The 21484-nt window shown below is 36.8% G+C and overlaps 1 protein-coding gene across 4 annotated transcripts in view; it reads left to right on the top strand.

Annotated features, from left to right (window-relative positions):
* The window catches only part of SPIRE1 (spire type actin nucleation factor 1), a 199416-nt gene that overhangs the window by 93144 nt on the left and 84788 nt on the right, over positions 1-21484 (top strand). For all 4 annotated transcript variants that reach the window (XM_055324056.1, XM_055324055.1, XM_055324058.1 and 1 more), the window contains one exon: positions 7540-7665. In XM_055324056.1, the coding sequence (XP_055180031.1) occupies positions 7540-7665 (126 nt within the window). The remainder of the gene's footprint in view (positions 1-7539; positions 7666-21484) is intronic.

Here is a 21484-nt window from a genome sequence, read left to right as displayed (position 1 = left end):
ATTAGCCCAGTGCAGAGTTTTTCTTCATTTTCACAATGTACATGTATTACAAATAGCTGATACAGGAGCCCCTGGGTGGTGTAGTTGGTGAACAACCCACTCTTGGTTTCGGGTCAGGTCATGATCTCAAGGCTCTGAGATGGAGTACCAAGTTGGGCCCCATGCTCAAAGAGGAGTCTGCTAAAGTTTCTTTCTCCCTCTCCCTCTCCCCCTCCCTGCACTCACTCTTGCTCGAATTCTCTCTCTCTCTCTCTCAAATAAATAAATAAATAAATAAATAAATAAATAAATAAATCTAAAAAAAACACAAATAACTGATACAGGATAAATCTATTATTTTCATTTATGTATGTATATGACCTAGGTTTAATGAAGGATATACAAGGGAAGGCAAAATGTTTGAGCTTGTCATTACTGAATTAAGATCCCTGTGAACGTAGGTTAGTTAGGCGACCAATGTTCATCAGTCCTATTAAGACTACAGAGAAAGAAACTTCAATACTCTATACTTCAGAATGTTGTATTCTTTAAGTTTTGAAATTTGCCTGGAACATACTAATTTGTTTTTACTGATTTAGGCAAAAATTTAATAACTTATCCTAACTATATGATGCTAAATTTAGTGAAGATGTTCTTTGTGCAGTATTTTCTTTGTGTAGTTATTATGATAAATATATGATTACATTCATTAGAAAAATGTTTTAGTTATAGTTTAAAATAATATTTACTTAGGTTTTGCAAATAAAATGCTAAGCTTTGTGCACTGAACAGTTTTAAAAACATTTGAATTTCAGCAGTTGACAATAAAATATGGGGAAATCCTGGAGTCTAATATAATCAACAAAGAACTATAATGTGATAAATTCTAAAGATCTCAGAAGATATCATTTGGTTATGCCATTTTCTTTTCTGGGATGATAGAGCTTAAAACCTTGCATTTACATGTTTCTAAGCAAAGGGTGATAGATTACTAAATGCTTTGGAATTTAGAATTTAAGCAAAAACTCTATTCTCAATTGTGCCAAAGTTTTAAGAAAAACTTGATGGTTCTGTATAGTGTTTTGATAACTAAATAGGGTAAAAAAAGTCAGTGGATAATATATAGAATTTCTGAGTTATTGGCATACATCTTTGATATGATACCAAATAAATTTTTTTTCAGGGCACTTGGGTGGCTCAGTCAGTTAAGCATCCAGTAGTGAGCTCAGCTCAGATCTTGATCTCCAGATTGTGAGTTCAAGTTCCTTGCTGGGTGTGGAGCCTACTTTAAAAAAAAAAAAAAAAGAATTTTTTTTCTCCTAGTTGGTGTATTCAAAAATACAGATACTACTAACTTATTTGATAAAAAAATTATTTTTTTAAAGATTTTGTTTATGCATGAGAAAGAGAGAGAGACAGAGGCAGAGACACACAGGCAGAGGGAGAAGCAGGCTCCATGCAGGGAGCCCGATGTGAGACTTGATCCCCGGACCCCAGGATCATGCCCTGAGCCAGAGGCAGACGCTCAGCCGCTGAGCCACCCAGGCGTCCCTTGACAAACTTAAAATGTTTCAAAATGTTAGAAAGTATTGTAGGTTGTTTTTTTTTTCTAATCACATCTATCTAGACAAGATTTGCAAGTATTTTCAAGTTTTGTTGAAAATATATAACAAGGTCCTATGTATTTAATGAAAACTTAAGAAAATTTATATGGGTTCTAGCAACAGTATTAATGATTCTATACAGGGAATCCAGATAATGGAGTTGTCAGATTGACTTAATTTTTGTTCAGGATTCCAAGAGTCAGGTTTGAAACTTTAAGCAGAAAACTGGAAAATATATAAATAGAACCAAATGGAAATTTGGAATCAACAAATAAAGTAACTGAAATAAAAGTTTAGTGAATGGTTTTAATAGACAGACCTTTGAAGAGAAAGAATGAAATGAAATATTGTCAGTAGAAAATATGCAGAGTGAAGAAAAGAGACACAGTACAGAATAGAGGGTCAGATACAAAGGCAGTACATTTAATTAAAGTCCTAGAAGGAGAGCAGGGAAAGGGGCTCCTGGGTGGCTCAGTTAAGTGTCTGCCTTTGGCTTAGGTCAGGATCCCAGGGTCCTGGGATAGAGTCCTACACGGGGCTCCCTGCTCAGTGCGGAGTCTCCCTCTCTTCTGCCACTCCCCCTGCTTGTATTCTGTGTGTGTGTGTGTGTGTGTGTGTGTGTGTGTGTGTGTCAAATAAATAAATAAAATCCTTTAAAAAAGGGAGGGGGAGAGCAAGGAAGACGGAGGATAGAAGTATTTGAATACTAAATATTAATACATACTGAAGTAATAACTGACATAGTAAATACATATTAGTATTTTCTAAAACCGTGGAAAACACTATGCCACTAACTCAAGAAGCTTTACAAATCAAGAGCAAGTAAAATAATATGAAAATAATTTAATTTCTTTTTAAACTGAAAATCACAAATAGAAACATCTAAAATCTTAGAGGAAAAATTAGACTGCAATGACTTCTCAATAGAAACAGTTGAAGCTGGAAGACATATGGAATAATATCTTCAAAGTTTTAAAATAGAACCTAACATTCTTTGCCTAGGAAAATATCTTTCAAGAATAGGGCACATGATTGGCTCAGTTAAGTGTCTGCCTTCTGCTCAGGTCATAATTTCAAAATCCTTGGACCAAACCCTGAGTTGGGCTCCCTGCTCAGTGGGGAGTCTGCTTCTCCCTTTCCCTCTACCCTCCCACTCCCCACTTGTGCACTCTCATGTATGCTCACTCTCTCTCTCAAATAAAAAAATAAAATATTTTTAAAAAGAAGAAAAGTAAAATAGCTCTTTTTCTGATTGATAAACAGATATCAGGAGGGGCCTAGAGTAGGAGTTGGGGAGTCTTAGGTGGGATTTAAAGCTGGACTTAAAAAATTAGTCATAGAACAGACCAGTAGATTAAGTAAGAGAGAACACAGTCCAAGTCCTCCCTTGAAATAAACTGAACCCTAGCAAAGTCAGATTGTCTAAGGTCATATAACCTCATGTTGATAGATATAGGACAGAACCTACTCCTGCTAATTATGTTCCCCTTCCCCCATATTGTTCTCTTTTTTGGTTACTTTAAAAGATAGTTTTATTGTATACCATGCTGTATGCTTATATACTTTAAAAACATGTTTTTCTTTAATATAAAAGTAATACACATTCATTCTAGGTTAAGAGTGATATGATATACATTCATAGGAACTTGGCTTCTAGAGGTAGACTGCTTGGGTTCCTGTTCTGCCTAGCTGTGTGATTTGGGTAAATTATTTTAGCTGTTCTAAATCTGCTTCCATATCTATAAATTGAACTGTTGTAAGGATTAAATGAAATGATGCATTTAGGAGAAAGAACAAAAATAAAAAGTTCATGTACAGTGAAATAACCACTTATTTTTCCTCTTTGGGACTATTTCTCCCTCTGTCTCAGTGGAGACTGTGGAATTTTGTTTTTCTTTGTTAAGCTTTTAAAACATTTTAAATTGTGGTAAAATACACATACAACTTATCATTTAAATTATTTTAAAGTGTCCAATTTAGGTGCATTAAGTGTATTCACAATATTGTTCAACCATCACCACTATCTAATTCCAGAGCTTTTCTCTCACCTCAAATGGAAACCCCATAGCCATCACTTATATCCCTTGTCTTTCAGCTCCTGGCAAACACTAATCAGCTTTCTGACTTTGTGGATTTGTGTAGTCTGGGAATTTCATATAAGTGGAATCATACAATACATGACCTTTTGTATCTGGCTGCTTTTACTTATTAGTATAATGTTGTTAAGGTTCATCCATGTTATAGTGTGTGTCAGCACTTTATTCCTTCTTATCAATGAATAAGATTTCATTCTATGTATATACCACATTTGTTTTTCCACATACCAGTTCAGAACATTTAAATTGTTTCCACCTTTGGCTGCTATGGAGAGTTGCTGGTATGAACATCTGTATACAAGCTTTTGTTTGAACACTGGCTTTCTATTCTTTTTGATAAACAGTTGACCCTTGAATAGTGCAGAGGTTAGGGACACTGACCCCCAGCACAGCTGAAAATTCGCATACAGCTTTTGATTCCTCAAAATCTTAACTGCTAAGCGTGCTGGCTATTGACCAGAAGCTTTAACATAAACACAATACATAGTTTATATATTATATACTGTTCCAATAAAGTAAGCTATAAAAAATGTTAAGAAAATCCTATGGAAGAGAAAATACATTTGCAAATATAATGCAGTACTGTATTTATATTTTAAAAATCTGCATGTAAGTGTACCTGAGCAGTTCAAACCTGTGTTGTTCAAGGTTAATTATATTCCACTTAAGAATGGAACTGCTGGATCACATGGTAATAACTTTTTGACAAATCACCAAACTGTTTTTTGTTTTTGTTTTTAAAGATTTTATTTATTTGTTCATGAGAGACACAGAGAGAAGCAGAGAGACACAGGCAGAGGGAGAAGCAGGCTCCCTGCAGGGAACCCGATGCAGTACTCAATCCCAGGACTCCAGGATCACACCCTGAGCCAAAGGCAGATGCTCCACCGCTGAGCCACCCAGGCGTCCCACCAAACTGTTTTTCATAGTGGCTGTACCATTTTACATTTCCACCAGCAATACACAAGGGTTCCATTATCTCTACATTCTCATCAACATTTATTTTCCATTTTGGGTTTTTGGTCTTGTAGCCACCCTGCTGGGTCTGAGTGGTATCTCATTGTGGTTTTGACCTGCATTTCTCTAGTGACTAATGGTGCTGAGCATCTTTTTTATGTACTTTTTGGTCTGTTGAATATTTTCTCTGGAAATATGTCTGTTTAAGTCAATTTTTATTTTTTATTACTTTTTATTTTTTTATAAATTTATTTTTTATTGATGTTCAATTTGCCAACATATAGAGTAACACCCAGTACTCATCCCATCAAGTGCCCCCTCAGTGCCTGTCACCCAGTCACCCCCAACCCCCACCCACCTCTCCTTCCACCACCCCTGGTTCGTTTCCCAGAGTTAGGAGTCTCTCATGTTCTGTCTCCTTAATTTTTAAATTGGGTTGTCTTTTTGCTGCAATTAAGAGTTCTTTATAGTGGTGTCCAAGACACCACTGGTCCAGGTCATGATCTCAAGGTTGTGAGATGGTGCCCAGTGTCAGGCTCTGTGCTCAGTGGGGAGTCTGCTTGAGTACCCCCTTCTACCCCTCCCCCTCTAAAATAAATAGTCTTTTAGAAAGTTCTTTATATATTCTAAATATATAAAGACCTTTATCAAATATCTGATTTGCAAGTATTTTCCCCCATTATGTGGGCCTTTTAACTTTCTTGAAAGTATCCTTTGATGTGTGAAAACTTTTAACTTCGATGAAGTCTAATTTATCCATTTTGTGGTTGTTGGTTATGCTTTAGTGTCCTATCTAAAAAATCATTACCAAATCCACGAACAAGAAAGTTTATCCCTATGTTTTCCTATTGATCGTGAAATCACTTCAATGTGTAAGTTTTGTTTTGTGAAACTGTTGTGTAAAACAGGTTTGCATGCACGAGTCCTTGTGTAAAATGAATTTACCAGCAATTACAGTAAAAAAGTATTTTGCCATATTATACATTATGTAATTAGAATTTAAAATTATGGGATCATTAGAGAAAGATGAAACTCTTAGTAGTTTTTCATTATCTTGGAAATGATAATTATATATTGGAAGCTGTCTTCTGTGTACAAAAATAATTGAGCAAAAAGTATACTCTGTTCATCGTTACTCTGTGAGACTAAGTTTTTTAATTCCAGTTAACATACGTGAGTTTCAGGTGTGCAACATAGTGATTCAGTACTTCCCATACATCACCCATTGCTTTTCACAAGTGTACCCCTTACTCCCCATTACCTGTTTTACTAATCCTCCCACCCTCTCTCCTCTCATAAGTTTATTCTCTATAGTTAAAAGTCTATTTCTTGGTTTGCTTCTCTTTTTTTCCCCTTTGCTCTTTTTGTTTTGTTAAATTCCATGTATAAATGAAATCATATGGCATCTTTCTTTGACCGACTTTACTTAGCATAATACTCTGTAGCTCCATTCATGTCATTGCTAATGCAAGGTTCCATTCTTTTTATGGTTGAGTAATACTCCATTATATAGCTTGTGAAATTTTTGCTTTTCATGCTTTCTCATATATCAGTTCTTAGCCTTGTTTTGGGTACTGCAGAGAAAATTTCTTGCTGAAACCCAAGATATTTTTCTTGAGAAGAATATGCTTTATTAAAGATAGTAATCTAGTAAATTACATATGATACTAATTGCAAATGAAAACAAAGGCCACATTATGAAGGATAATACAATCTACAAAGACATCTTTCACTCTCCAATGGATAGAAATCATTAAAATATATATTTTGGGGTCACCTGGGTTGCTCTGTTGGTTAAGCATCTGCCTTCAACTCAGGTCATGATTCTAGAGTCACCCGCATGGGGCTTCCTGCTCAGCAGGGAGTCTGCTTCTCCCTCTCCTTCTGCCCCTCCTCCATGCTTCTGCTCTCTCTCATTCTCTCTCAAATAAATAAAATCTAAAAAAAAAAAATAAAGTGTATATTTTCAGTAATTGTATTAATGTCAATTTTACCAAATATAGTAAAGAAGTAAGGGAGAACTCAACAGCTTTTTAAAGCAAATGAAGTACCTTAAAACATAACTATAGTACATGGATACTAAATTATTACTTTACAAAAAGGTAAATTAATTCCCATACATTAGACTCTTGATAAGGTGTATTTCCAATCAATAAATTAAATGGTGTTTGTTTTTCCTAAATTGTTGTGCATGATGCTGAATTGCATCTCCTACCTACCAGTAGTTTTGGACTGGAGCTACCACCAGTGGAGTTACTCTGCCCCCTGCCCTCTTTGCTCCACGTTCCATTTACTGATGAGACATCTTCCCAGTGGTCCACGTGCCATTCTGGCAGTCTTTTTACCACCTAACACAATTCAGCATATATTAGGTTGAGCCTAGGCTTTAAAAATCTTTAAAAAAGACTGTGTTTAATTCTCCCTCATGGCAGCTTTCTGACTGTGGACTCCGTAAGTCCTCTTAGACTCAGTTTCCTTTGCTATAAAATGGAGATAATTCAGGGTTACACTGAAGACTGAGTGTTACTATGCTGTGTATATGACATGTCAAATACAGTGCCTGACGTGGTAAAAAAAAATAGATGATAGCTATTAAAACACCTGTGTTATGATTAATACTCAGTAAATTGTAAGCTCCTTTTCTACTTGCAACCCTATCATTTTCAAATAGGAACTGATGAATTCTACTAAGTTCATCTGTGCTGTTGAGTGTAAGTGGAGCACTTTTTCTATATAATTGTTTAGATTTTACTGATGGTTTTGTGATGCATTGGGTTTTGGATGATGGGAATTGCCTTGCTATCTGATATAAAAATACGAATATATGAGGTGTGTCTGTTTTTAAGGTACCAAAACCCCCCCAAAATAAATGAGCATTATTATTTTATTTTCCACTTCTGTAGTTATGTGCTGCTCATCTTCCAACTGAATCAGAGGCACCAAATCATTATCAGGCAGTATGTCGTGCACTGTTTGCAGAAACAATGGAGCTGCATACATTTCTGACTAAGATTAAGAGTGCAAAGGAGGTGAGTACTACTCCTTTCATACTTCTTGGCATTGTGAAAGATTAACCTGAATTTTCAACACTGTCCATCATAATATTTAAAATATTTATTGTCATCCTTATGGTGAGCATTGAAAATTATTTAGGAAGATCAATAGGCAAAATTGAATCTATTTTTTTAAATTGCAGTATAGTTGACATATATACAATATAGTGATTGAAGAAATCTGTATATTATTTAGTGCTCTCCTAAGTGTACTGTTAATCTCTTTCACCTCTATCACCCATTGTCCCACCCACATCCCTTCTGGCAATCATCAGTTCTGTGTAGTTAAGAGTATGTTGTGTTTTTTTTTGTCTTTCATTTCTTAAATTCCATATAAGAATGAAATCATATTTGTCTTTCTCTGACTTATTTAGTTTGACATTATGCCCTCTAGATCCATCCATGTTGTTGCAAATGGCAAGATCCCATTCTTTTGTATAGCTGAGTAATACTCCCTTGTAGATCTACATCATCTTTATCCATTCATCTGCTGATGGACACTTGGGCTACTTCCATAATTTGGCTATTGTACAGTGCTCCAGTAGACATAGGGGTACATATATCTTTTTGAATTGGTGTTTTCATATTCTTTGTGTTATACCCAGTAGTGGAATTACTAGATCATATGGTAATTCTATTTTTAATTTTTTAAGGAACCTGCATACTATCTTCCACAGTGGCTGCACCATTTTACATTCCCACGAATACTGTACAGGGGTTCCTTTCTCTCCACATCCTTGCCAACACTTGTTTCTTTGTTTTTGATTTTAGCCGTTCTGACAAGTGTTAGAGGATATCTCATTGTGGGTTTGATTTGCATTTTCCTGATGATGAGTGGTGATGACTATCTTTTTATGTGTCTGTTGGCCATCTGGATGTCTTTGGAGAAATGTATATTCATGTCTTTTGGCCATTTTTAGATTGGACTATTGGGGGTTTTATGGTGTTGAGATGTTCGCTCTAAACCTACTTTGTTGAAAGTTTTTATCATGAATGGATCTTGTGCTTTGTTAGATGCTTTTTCTGCATCTATTAAAATGACCCTATGGTTTTTACCCTTTTTTTTGTTGTTGATGTGATATATCATGTTGACTGATTTGTGAATATTGAACCACTTTTGCTTCCCAGGAATAAATCCCACTTGATCGTGGTGAATTAGTCTCTTACTGTATTGTTGGATTATGTTTACTAGTATTTTGAGGATTTTTACATCTGTGTTCATCAGAGATACTGATCTATAGTTCTCTTTTTTTTGTGGTGTCTTTATCTGGTTTTGGTATCAGGGTAATTCTGGCCTCATAGGATGAATTTGGAAGCTTTACTTCTATGTTTTGGAATAGTTGGAGAAGAACAGATATTAACTCTTTACAGGTTTGGTAGAATTTACCTATGAAGCTATCTGGTCCTGGGCTTTTATTTGTTGAAAGTTTTTTTTTAATAACTTAGTTTAATTGCTAATAATTTGTTCAAATTGTCAATGTCTTCCTAATTCAGTTTTGGGCGGTTATATGTTCCTAGGAATTTATTTTTTCTAGATTGTCCAATTTGTTGGTGTATAATTTTTTTATCATATTCTCTTATCCTTTGTATTTCTTTGGTTTCAATTGTTATTCCTCTTCTTTCATTTCTGGATTTTGTTTAAAATTAAATTTGTTCTTATTTTTTAACCTTGTGTTTAAAGTGTGTGAATCCACTTTATAAAACAAAGATTTTTGTAAAGCTTCCTTACAAATGAGAAATAAAATGCTACAGAATTAGTACAATCAATTTCCCATATGACTTGCTTTTCACTGTATTTCTGCCACTCTTTTACGATTTTAAGAGATGTAGTACCTTTTTTGGGAAGGGATAGGGACTCAGGAAGGAGGCTACACATTTGATAATTTAACTGTTTAATGTGGATTTGGATAAATACTTAGTGGAGGTGATTGGAATTTATATTCATATAGTTGAGAATCTCATTTTAGCTATTTTCTTTCACTGTTATTCATCAGTGTCTGTGAGTTAAAATGTTATGTGTAGAATCCAAAGAGAATCACTCTAATTTATTTACAAGTTGAATCACCATATTGTATATTACACAGATGGTTTTGAAGATTCATGAGATCTATATAAAGCAGCACAGCATCTAGCACACAGTAAGAACTCCGTACATGATAGGTGATGGATATCATTTCTTTTATGACTAAAGTACAAAGTTTATCTGAAACACCAGTTTAAAATTTATGATGACCCAGAGTTTGAGGAGGGATACAATGGGTTATGTAAGGGCAGAAGGAAAATACTAACCTATACTAGCCTAATAAGACTAGCTCTGGTAATAAGTGACAGATGTGTCATCCAGATCACCCTTAATAAATCACCTTAAATAAATCCATTTTATATGCATGAATAAGAGCTCTAAGCATTCCTTTTCTGTCCCAACCTGGATACTGCTCATAGTCTGTCTTTTTTTTTTTTTTTTTTTTTGTCTGTCTTTTTGTTATAGGCCAATGAAAAGCTGTTTATTTTTTTTAGGATTTTTATAGAGTTAGACCTAGGGGAAAATCTTCAAAGAATGGAAAAGGATGAGCTATGTGTTATTTGAAGAATAATTATAAATACATCATAGACTAGCTTTCCCTCTTGGACAGAACCAGAGGATATAAGATCTGATTAAATGCTTCAGAGTAAACATTTGAAAGTACATCCTCAATTAAGGTTTAGTAAATAGTAGAAAAGATTACTTTTTAAGCTTGTAATTGTATTCCCCTGCTTGTTAAGCTTGAGACTGCCTTCTCCAGAGAAACAAGCATTATTTTTAGGGAATAAGTGTAGTCCTGTGGGGCTAGTAAAGTAAATTAAATGCACCATTGAAATCCTTCCAACACACACATTCTCAGGAATCATGCCGAAGCTTAAAGAATTGTGTTAACAAGTATTTTTTCTACTCCACTTCAGTGAGCTGAAAATTTTTTTTTTTTGCCTTTGGTGAGAACTTTGTCAAACACATTCTAAGAAAGAAATTTAAATGTTACTGAAGTTTATTTAAATAAAAATCTCACAGAGTAAAACAACAGTGGCTGGTAGCTGTGTGGCAGTGCCCTCAGAGACTAGCCAGGCTCTGACTGAGGCTGGGGCCTCTGAGATGGTTTCAGCCCCATCTCATCATGTCATCCTTTGGCACCACCCCAGATTTAGCTCTTTGTAGATACTGATTCTGTCCTGTTTTCTCATATCCTCCTCTGTTTCCTTACTTTTCACTCTTCTCTCTGAAAACTGCTCTATTTTTAGAGAGGACTCCTCAGTGCCCTGAGGGTCTTCTCAGAATGCTCTTTTCCCTGACAATAGTACTTCCTGCTGCTTCCTTCTTGTAGGAAACTGCTCTCCCTGGCATATCTTCATATCTCTGCACTGCAGTGAGTTGATAATATTCTCTCTGTCTTCTGCTTCCAAACAACTGCTCTTCTTGTACAGAAAGCTCATGCTAACTACTTCATTATTCTTAAATCCACTGTCACTATCATCTGCCACCACCTTGTGTGAGTTCTTTGATAAAAAGAAGCTATAGCTCTGTATCTTTGACTTATCTATTTCACTACTCTGCTTACCTGCCTCAGGACCACCTGTGATTATTCCACCTTAGAAATCCTGGGCCCCAATTCTTCACTTCCTGGCTGTAACCTCTGCCCATCAAGCTCTATCCCTCACTGCTATCTGAGCCCATCTTCCAGTCTTTTGACTCCCCCATTTTTCTCCCAGTTTATCAGCCCTTCCTTTCCCGTGTGGACTAGGTTCAGTCACTTTACCAGTTCAGGTCACATGTTGAACCTAGATTGTTATACTAGCTCCCACCAGTCCCCTCATCACTGTGAATCCTCTTCCTTAATTTCGTTTTTCACATTGTCCATGAATGATTCTTGGAGATCACAGATTTGACCTGAGGAGGAGTCTAACCCAGGCTCATACCTATATGTGATCTTTCAGGCTTGACCTGGCAACCCTCACCATTGGAAGCTGCCCTCCTGCATTTGACTTGGTACAGCCAGGGTTCTGCACCCTGGTTTTCTGCAGGGGATGGCAAGGACACTCACCATTCCCACTGGGCCAGCCATGCTCATCCACACATCTGCATCCCTAGTCCAAGCGCTTTCACCAAGACCTTGACTGACATGCTTTCCTCCCCTCTGAGTCAGACCTTTCTGTTTCTGTACCTCTTTTCCCTCCCACCAGCCCTCAGGTCTATAAAATGGCAGGAACATTTTGTTTACTACTCCTCAGCAGTGAGAGGATTTCCCCCACCTGCCTACATATGGGGTATCCTTCTGTGACGAAAAAATGGAACAAAGAAAGCAGAACATCCTTTTTGGCCTCTTGTTTGCATTCTTGCTGGAACTACAAGTTTGGCTCATTCTACCTGACCACGACACACCTGGCAACTCGAATGAACCATATTGCTCCCCTGATTAATATGGCTCCCCATCAACTCTAGAGTAAAATTGAAACTCCATTCTGTTGCACAAAGGGCCCTTCATGGTATTTCCCCTACTTATGTTTTTATTATCCTTTTCAAAGCTATCTTCTTTGCATTTTACAATGCCTAGTCAAAATTATTTCTTGTTTCTGAGTATGTCATGCTATTGTAGGTTTGTGGCCCTTGGACATCCTCTTCTTTCTGAGAATTCTCTTCTCCCATTGTCTGCTTAGTGACCTCCTATTTTTATCCAGGTAAACCAAACTCACATACTGCCTCCTCTGTAAAATGTTCATGACCTCCCTCCAGGCCAACAGAGTTTTATATCCTCTAGTTCCTCTGGATCTTATTCATCCTTCAGTCTTGCACTTCTCATACTCTGTAGTAGTTACTTGCTTAAGTCTTTGTGCTTTTTTTCCTCCACAGCTGGACTAGATGCTTCTTGAGATAAATGACTGTGTTTTAAATCATATTTATAGTATGACTTTTAATGTAGTACATGTACGTAGGAAATAGTCCAGAAATACTTGTTGAACTAAAATGATTTTATACATTATATCTGTGTTTTGCCAGAACTTCAGAGGTTTTTGTCTGGTTGAAATAAGTCAGTTTTGACTTTGTGACTATTAGAAACATTTTGACCGAAATATTTCTAGTAAAAATGAGAACTGTTATGGGGACCTAGTTAAGGTTTTGAATGCTCTTGATATTCTTTAGATTTCACATGAAAATTCATTTAATAGTGAGTCTTGATGAGGCAAGCTATAAAATATGTGGAATTCCTGACACTTAAGAACATATGAATGTTCTATGCCATTTAATTACAGATTTTATGTTACCTAAATTGCATGTCAACACTGAGGTTTTAGAAGTAAAGTCTTAACATGGTCCAAATGGATTTTTTTTCCTTCTGCAGTATATGCTGCTTTCTTGAAATTAAGAATATTTTCACTTATTCATGTATGTATGGTGGTCATTTTAACTTTTCCTTAAGAGTACTAAATTCACACAAGTACTAAAGTACTCTGTTAATTTGGTATTTTTTTCTAAAGATCTTAAAATACTTTACACAGTCATACTTCATTGTGTTTCACAGATACTGTGTGATTTTATTTTATTTTTTAAAAGAAATTAAAGGTTTGGGAGTGCCTAGGTGGCTCAATCTGTTAATTATCTGCCTTCGGCTCAGGTCATGATTCCAGGTCGAGCCCCACATAGGGCTCTCTCCTCAGTCAGAATCCTGCGTCTCCCTCTCCCTGCTTGTGCGCTCTCGCTCTCTCTCTCTCTCTCTCTCTCTCTCTCTCTCAGATAAAGTCTTTATTAAAAAAATAAATAAATAAAAGGTTTGTGGCACCCCTGCATTAAGCAAGTCTATCAGTGACATTTTTCCAACATTATTTGCTCAGTTCATGTCTCTGTGTCACATTTAGTAACTCTTGCAGTATCTTAAACTTTTTCATTCTTGTCATATTTGTTATGGTGATCTGTGATGAGTGATCTTTAATGTTGTTATTGTAGTGGGTTTGGGGCACCACAAACTGCCCAAATAAGACAGAACTTAATTGACACATGTGTGCTCTGACTGCTCCACTGACTGTCTGCTCCCATCTCTTTCCCTCTCCTTGGGCATCCCTGTTCCCTGACACACAATATTGACATTAGGCCAGTAAATAACCCTTCAAACGCCACTAAGTGTTCAAGTGAAAGCAAGTGTCACACATGTCTCCCTTTAAATCAAAAGTTGGAAGAGAAGTGATTAGGCTTAGTGGGGAAGGCATACCAAAAGCTGAGATAGGCTGAAAGGTAGGCCTTCTGCACCAGTTAGCCATGTTATGAATATAGAGGGGAAAGTTCTTTTTTTTTTTTTTGAGGGGAAAGTTCTTGAAGGAAATTGAAATGCATGCTACTCCAGTGGATACATGAATTAAGGAAGCAAATGCTAATATGAAGAAAGTTTTAGTGGTCTGGATAGATCAAACCAGTCACAACATTCCCTTAAGCCAAAGCCTAATCCCAAACCAGGCCCTAACTCTTTTCAGTTCTTTGAAGTTGAGAGAGGGGAAGACGATGCAGAAGACAAGTTTGAAACAAGCAGAGATTAGTTCATGAGGTTTAAGGAAAGAAGCTATCTCCACAACATAAAAGTACAAGTTGAAGCAGCAAGTGCTAATGTAGCTGCTGCAGTAAACAAAGAGCTGTGATGGAGATGTCCAATGAGATTAATGTTGTTTTCATGCCTGCTAACACACTGTCTATTCTGCTTGTCATGGATCAAGGGATAATTTCTAACTTTCAAGTCTTCTTAATTGAGAAATAGATTTTGTAAGGCTATAGCTACAATAGATAGTAATGCATATGATGGATCTGGACAAAGTCCATTAAAGACCTTCTAGAAAGGATTCACCAGTCTAGATACCATTAAAAGCATTCATGGGAAGACATCAAAACATCAACATTAGCAGAGTTTGGAAGAAGTTGATTCCAACCCTTGTGGATGACTTTGAGGGGTTCAAAACATCAGTGGAGGTAGTAACTACAGATGTGGTGGGAAAAACAAGAGAACCAGAATTACAAGTGGAACCCTGAAAATGAGATTGAATTTCTGTAATCTCACTGTAATAAAACTTTGATGAGGAAGGAGTTGCTGCTTATGGATGAGCAAAGGAAATGGTTTTAAGAAATTGTTTTATTTGAGGATAGTTGGCATACAATGTTACATTAGTTTCAGGTGATTCAGTATCTCTATATTATGCTTTGCTTACCACAGGTGTAGCTACCATCTGTCCCCATACAATGCTATTATAATATCAGAAAGTGGTTGTTAGTGATGGAACCTACTACTGGTGAAGAGGCTGTGAGTATTGTTGAAGTGACAACAAAGGATTTAGAATATTACATAAACTAAGTTGATAGAGCACTGATGAGGTTTGAGAGGACTGACTCCAATTTGGAAAGAAGTTCTCTATGGGTAAAATGCCATCAAACAGCATCACATACTGTAGAGAAATTGTGAAAAGAAGAATCACTTGATGCAGCAAACTTCCGCTGTTGTCTTATTTTAAGAAATTACCACAGCCACCCCAACCTTCAGCAGCCACCATTCTGATCAGTTAGCAGCCACTGACATTGAGGGAAGGGCTCTCCACCAGCAAAAAGATTATGCTTTTCCAAAAGTTCAGACGATGTTTAGCATTCTTTTAGCAATAAAGTAATTTTTAATTAGGTATATACATTGTTTCAATAGACATAGTGCTATTGGATGCTTAATAGACTGGAATATAGTATAATCATAACTTTTATAAGAAAACAAAACAAAAATATTCATGTGACTCACATGATATTGCTTTATTGCGGTGGCCTAGAAGCAAACCCACAATCTCTCTGAGGTATGTCTAGGCATTTTAAGAATCTGACATTTCTTCTGTACCTGTGAGTTACTAAAAATCAAATGGAATTTTCAGAGTGATAATCTCTGATTTAACAAGTTGATTATCTGGCATGCCCGGGTGGCTCAGCAGTTGAGTGCCTTTTGGCCCACGGTACGATCCTGGAGTCCCGGGATTGAGTCCATCATAGGACTCCCTGCATGGAGCCTGCTTCTCTCTCTGCCTGTCTCTGCCTCTCCCTCTGTGTGTCTCTCATGAATAAATAAATAAAATCTTAAAAACCAAGTTGATTATCTGATCATTGATGTTTCACACTATCTTGTATCTGTGTGTGTGTTTGTGTAAAATTAGGGTAAAATCTTAATATCAAAACATTTGAGCTCAGTTGCTGATAATGTTCCTGATTTCATAGACTACAGGTACTTCATGTTAAGTTTCTTATATGCTCAATTGGCAGTTTATTAAAATATAAGTAAAATCCACAATCTGTTCCCAAGTGTTAGTTGTTCTGTGACATAGTAATTCTATTTGTTAGTCCTGGCTTACTTCACAAAGCAGAGGGCCTTGTACATGTTCATCATCTATTTATTTAGAAAGCAATTTCATTTTCATTCTAATCTTTTCGTGATGTGATGATTTCCTTAAATGATGAATGAGACCCATTAAGGTTATTCTGTGAATGACAGAGAAGTTTTGGATAGGCCTGCTGTTACTATGTCTCAAAGGCAATTTGATATCCTTGAAAGTAAGTACGTATTACTGTGTCTCGTAAGCAATTTGATATCCTTGTATGTAATTATAGATGGAGGGATTGGCTAAGCAATCCTTTTAGTGCATCAGGTTGTATGAAAGAAGAGACAGCCTGTGCCCTATTGCCAGTAATTTACCACCACCCAAACCCAACCAGCAAATGTGGCTAGTGAGCATGTGTTCTGGAGAGTGGAGGATTTATGTTGACAGATTCAAATGTAAGGGTTTTTTTGGAAGAAAAAAAAAAGGAAATTATAGTAATGGTAGCATCCTTTACTCCATATCTGTCTAGATTTGATCATTAGTCTCTGTTGTTTTTATTAAAGGAAATTATTTATCAGTTCCTCAAACTATAGTCCCTACTGGTTTCCTGATTATAGTCCTACAGCTATAAAGTCACCTCTGTTGCTTACTCCATTTAATCCTCATGAATAATCCTGTGACTCTTTGCAGCTTGACAAACTGAGGCTTAGAGAGATTAGGAGCTAACACAGAAGTAAACTCTTAGCACCTCTAACACCAGCATTTCTGTCTTCATTCCTGTAAAGGTGCTATAATGTGTCACTGCTATTTTCCCATGAGAACAGACACATACCATAGACTGTGTTGGAACAAAGTTGAAGAGAGTTCCTAAAGAAAAGTGTAGATGTATACTTCAGGCTTCTGAGTGGGTTTGGAAAGAAGTGTGTGGGAGCCAGAGAGAATAAAATTTGGAGCTGGGGGAGAAGGTTCATGAGGGAACGTGTGTGTGTTTGCATGTGTGTCTTGTCTGTCTGTATGTCTCACACATGCACACAAATGGGAAAGGTGTGGGAGGAGGTGAAGGTATCATGTTAAGTTTAGGTATGACATAATATAAAGATGTGAGATGGGAAGAGATAAGAGCATCATAGAAATGTCAAGACAGAGATAAAATAATTTTAAAATTAAACAGCAGTTGATTTTAGTCTGATATGTTCCTAGCAAGCTCTAAATCATCATTGCCTCTTTGTTGAGAGTGTAGTGTGCTTGACCCCACACCCCAATTCTATAGTAAATACGTTGTTTCACAGTAGAGGTATAATTATATTTACTGTAGTAGAAAAAGAAAAACTGGATGTATCAGAGAAGTATACTGTGTGAAAAGAATTTTCTTTTGAGGGAAGAATCTTTTTTTTTTCCAAGCAAATACCTCACTTTAAAATTTATATTTATAATATTTATATTAAATGCCATTTTTTAAAAGCCCCTTTATGGGGGCACTTGGATGGCTCACTTTTAAGTGTCTCCATTCAGCTCAGGTTGTGGTCCTGGGATCAAGCCCCACATTAGGCTCCCTGCTCAGCTGGGGAGGCTGCCTCTCCCTCTGCTCCTCCCCCCAGCTTGTGTCCTTCCCCCTCCCTTTCTTACAAATAAATAAATGAAAAAAAATTTTAAGCCCCTTTATGATTGGTGAACCATTTCCTTTTGCTCATTATCCATGTGACTTCTTAAATCACATAGCCTTTGCTAGATTTCTGGCCAGTTATCTTTAAAAAAAAATTAAAGATTTTATTTATTTATTCATGACAGAGAGAGAGAGAGAGAGAGAGAGAGGGGCAAAGACACAGGCAGAGGGAGAAGCAGGCTCCATGCCTGGAGCCCGACGTGGGACTCCATCCCAGGTCCCCAGGATCACACCCTGGGCTGAAGGTGGCGCTAAACCGCTGAGCCACCTGAGTTGCCCTGGCCAGTTATCTTTAGAAAGGGAGGAGAGGACATTTAGATATGCTGAGGTTCCTCCACTCATAATGCAGAAAGTACAGTTCATGGTACTAAATCTTTTATTCATTCTCATTTTTTTTAAAGATTTTATTCATGAGAGAGACACATGGGGGTGGGGGCGGAGACACAGGCAGAGGGAGAAGCAGGCCCCATGCAGGGAGCCCGACATGGGACTTGATCCCAGAACCCCCGGGTCACGCTCTGGGCTGAAAGCGGTGCTAAACTGCTGAGCCACCCGGGCTGCCCTCATTCTCATTTTTATAACTGTCTTATTGTATAAGCAAAATGTATACAGATAAACATTTTAAGTGTATGTCCAGGAGAGTTTACTATGAAGTTATTATATACTATTTCATAATACATTTTATACTATTTCACATCATATATTAAACTTGAGATGAATTCTATAGGAAAGCAATTGAGTGTTACAGATTTCAGAGGAGGATCAATGTCAATATTGAGTGTTATACTGACATTACTACTATTGATGTATCCACTAAAAATTCTGTATTTTACTAATGGTAAAAAAATTTTTACTTCTTCCCAGTAAAGAAGAAATTCCTTATACAGTATTAGTCATAAATGAATGTACCATAAAAATAATTGAGATTTGTGAAACATTATACATTCTTATTGCAATGAGAACTCTATATTAGAAGGCATGTAAAATAGACATTAAAGTTTTATTTTTTTTAAAGATTTATTTGTTTACTTATTCAGAGAGGGAGAGAGAGAGAGGCAGAGACACAGGCAGAGGAAGAAGCAGGCCCCATGCAGGAAGCCTGATGCGGGACTCAATCCCAGGTCCCCAGGATCACACCCCGGGCTGCAGACGGCGCCAAACTGCTGCACCACCGGGACTGCCCAACATTAAAGTTTAAATTTCTGGGGGTACCTGGGTGACTCAGTTGTTTAAGTTGTCCAGCTTTTGATTTTGGCTCAGGTCATGATCTCAGGGTGGTGATACTGAGCTCTGCTGGGCATAGAGCCTGCTTAAGATTCTCCCCCTCTCTTTCTCTCCCTCCCTGCCCCTCCCCCCATTCCCATGTATGTGTACTCTCTTTCAAAAAACTAAAAATATAGTCATAGTTTCTATTTTCTAGGAGATTGTGTACTCGCAGGGATGAAAATTTTCTCTTCCCTTGCATTTTTTTATGTCATACACATAAACAACCTGAGAACTAAAGTAGAATATTCCAAATGTTTTGATCTTTAGCGGATGTCTATAGTTAAGCCATCTTGGATTTCTTCAGAGGCAGCCTCTACAGGTATGGATTGTCACTACTGATTATCCAATTATAATGATCTTTGATCTCTTCTCAAGTTTGGTGCTTAATTCGTTTCTTATTGACATCTTAAACTCCTGTTCTAAATTCTGTCTTCATTAACCATTTTGATTATGGTTTTTTAATTTGCATCCTTCAGACCTAAGCTGAATGAACATATCCTCAGGTCTCCTCTAAATACCCTTGTATATTTATCACACTCAGCCTTTTTCTTTAAAATCAGTTATCCTGTTTATTTGCTGCCTCACATGTATCACATTGTCTTGCTGGTCTCTTCCCTTACTCATTGGTGTCTGCCAACTGGAAAATTATCTCACCAAGGGCAGAGACCTTTTTTCTCTAATTCACTGATGTATCCCAGTGTAATAGGGCCTCTGTAAATATGTGATCAGTGTTGCATGAATTAGAGAATCTATGGTTCAGCTACTGTAGATCTTCTTTCATACCATCTATCTTGAATCTTCGTCCTTGGTTCCCTAACACTCTAGACTTGTCTCCAGAATGCAGAGCCTCCACCTTCTACTGGTTTGTGTCTTCCTCACACTGTGGCCTGGCATCTCTTCCCTGGGCCATGGCAAAGCCTCCTAATGTTATTTCCCTTTTCATGTATAGTCTACTTACCAGTGTTATTCTCCTGTGTAGAGATCTTGTTGGCTTCTTGTAGGTAGAAAGTTTAGACCCTTAACGTGACATAGGGGACCATTCACAATCAGGCCTTGATCTTACCTCTCTGGGCTCTTCATTCACTGTTCTATATGCAGTCTCTCCTCTAGTCCCTGAGCACTCAGGGGCTCTATATCTACCTAAATTGCCTTTTCCCCCTCTTCTCTCACTTAGAAAATGCTTACTTATTCTTACAACCTAACTCAAATGTCCACTACTCTGAAATGGTTTTTCTGACTTAATTTCTTTATTCCCTGTATTCATTCATAGGTCTGCTTTTGCTGCTATCACTTATCATAGTACATTGTAATTATTGTTACTGTTAAAATAAATTATAATGAATAAACTGTTTATTATAATGGCAAGAATTGGGATTAGTGCTACTTTTTAATATTTTAGAAATGAGAAACTACAAAGTTGGATCTTGAGATAGGAGGTGAGGAGGATGTGAAAGAGGTGTCTGTAAACCTCAACATGGAGAGAAGCAGTGAGGGAACTGGGCAGTTTGGTGAAAGTTTGAGGGAACATAGCAGCTATACTTAACTGTTAGAAATGCTGGTGAGCGAAGAAGCACTCAATTTAAGAACTAGGATCAGTTGGCAAAATTCATTCATTCAAATAACAGATACTTAATGTGTCTCCTGTGTGATAGGTGCCACTACAGTTAATAGCTAATAATTATTTCATAATTACTCTGTGTTAAATTCTGTTCTAAGGTTTATATGTGCATTATAATTTATGTAGTTATCACAATGAGCCATGCATGAAGCACCATTATTACTTCCATTTTTATTGGGGACACAATAATGAACAAGATAAACATAATTTCTGTCCTCACAGAATGTACATTCAAATAGGGATGACAACATAGGAGCAGCCATTCCAGCAGTGTGATGAGGGTGTGAGTGAATGCTGGACCCTGTGGAAGCACCTAAGAAGAGCACTTAACCTAGGGAATGAAACATTTCATTTCCTCTGACAATAGAAATAGCTACAGTTGTTTAAAAGTAGTATTATGCCTAAACTGATATTCTGCTCCTGAAACTAATCATACAGTATATGTTAACTAAATCAAATTTAAATAAAGAATTAAAAAAATAAAAATAGCATTATGCTTCTTAGACATCCAAGTGTAAGAACAGAGAGTTCCAAACAAGACCAACCCAAGGAGGTCCACACCACAGCACATAATAATTAAAACATCAAAGGTTAAATTAAAAGCAGCAAGAGAGAAACAAAAAATTCCCTAGAAGAGAAAACTGGTAAAGCTATCAGCTGATTTTTCAGCAGAAACTGCAGGCCAGAGGGGAGTCCTACAACCAAGAGTACTCTATCCTGTGAGGTTATCATTTCAATTTGAAGGAGACATAGAGTTTCCCAAAGAAACAGAAGATAAAAGAGTTTATCACCACTAAACCAGCCTTACAAGAAATGTTAAACTTCTTGAAGTGTGAAGGAAATGGCCATAATTAGAACATGAGAAAATTATGAATAAAAAGATGTAAAATATGAAA

The sequence above is a fragment of the Nyctereutes procyonoides genome, unplaced genomic scaffold, assembly GCF_905146905.1.
Source record: "Nyctereutes procyonoides isolate TBG_1078 unplaced genomic scaffold, NYPRO_anot_genome, whole genome shotgun sequence".
In the NCBI taxonomy this organism is placed as follows: domain Eukaryota; kingdom Metazoa; phylum Chordata; class Mammalia; order Carnivora; family Canidae; genus Nyctereutes; species Nyctereutes procyonoides.
Note: the sequence above shows the minus strand (reverse complement) of the source record. Positions and strands in the feature narration are given on the sequence as shown.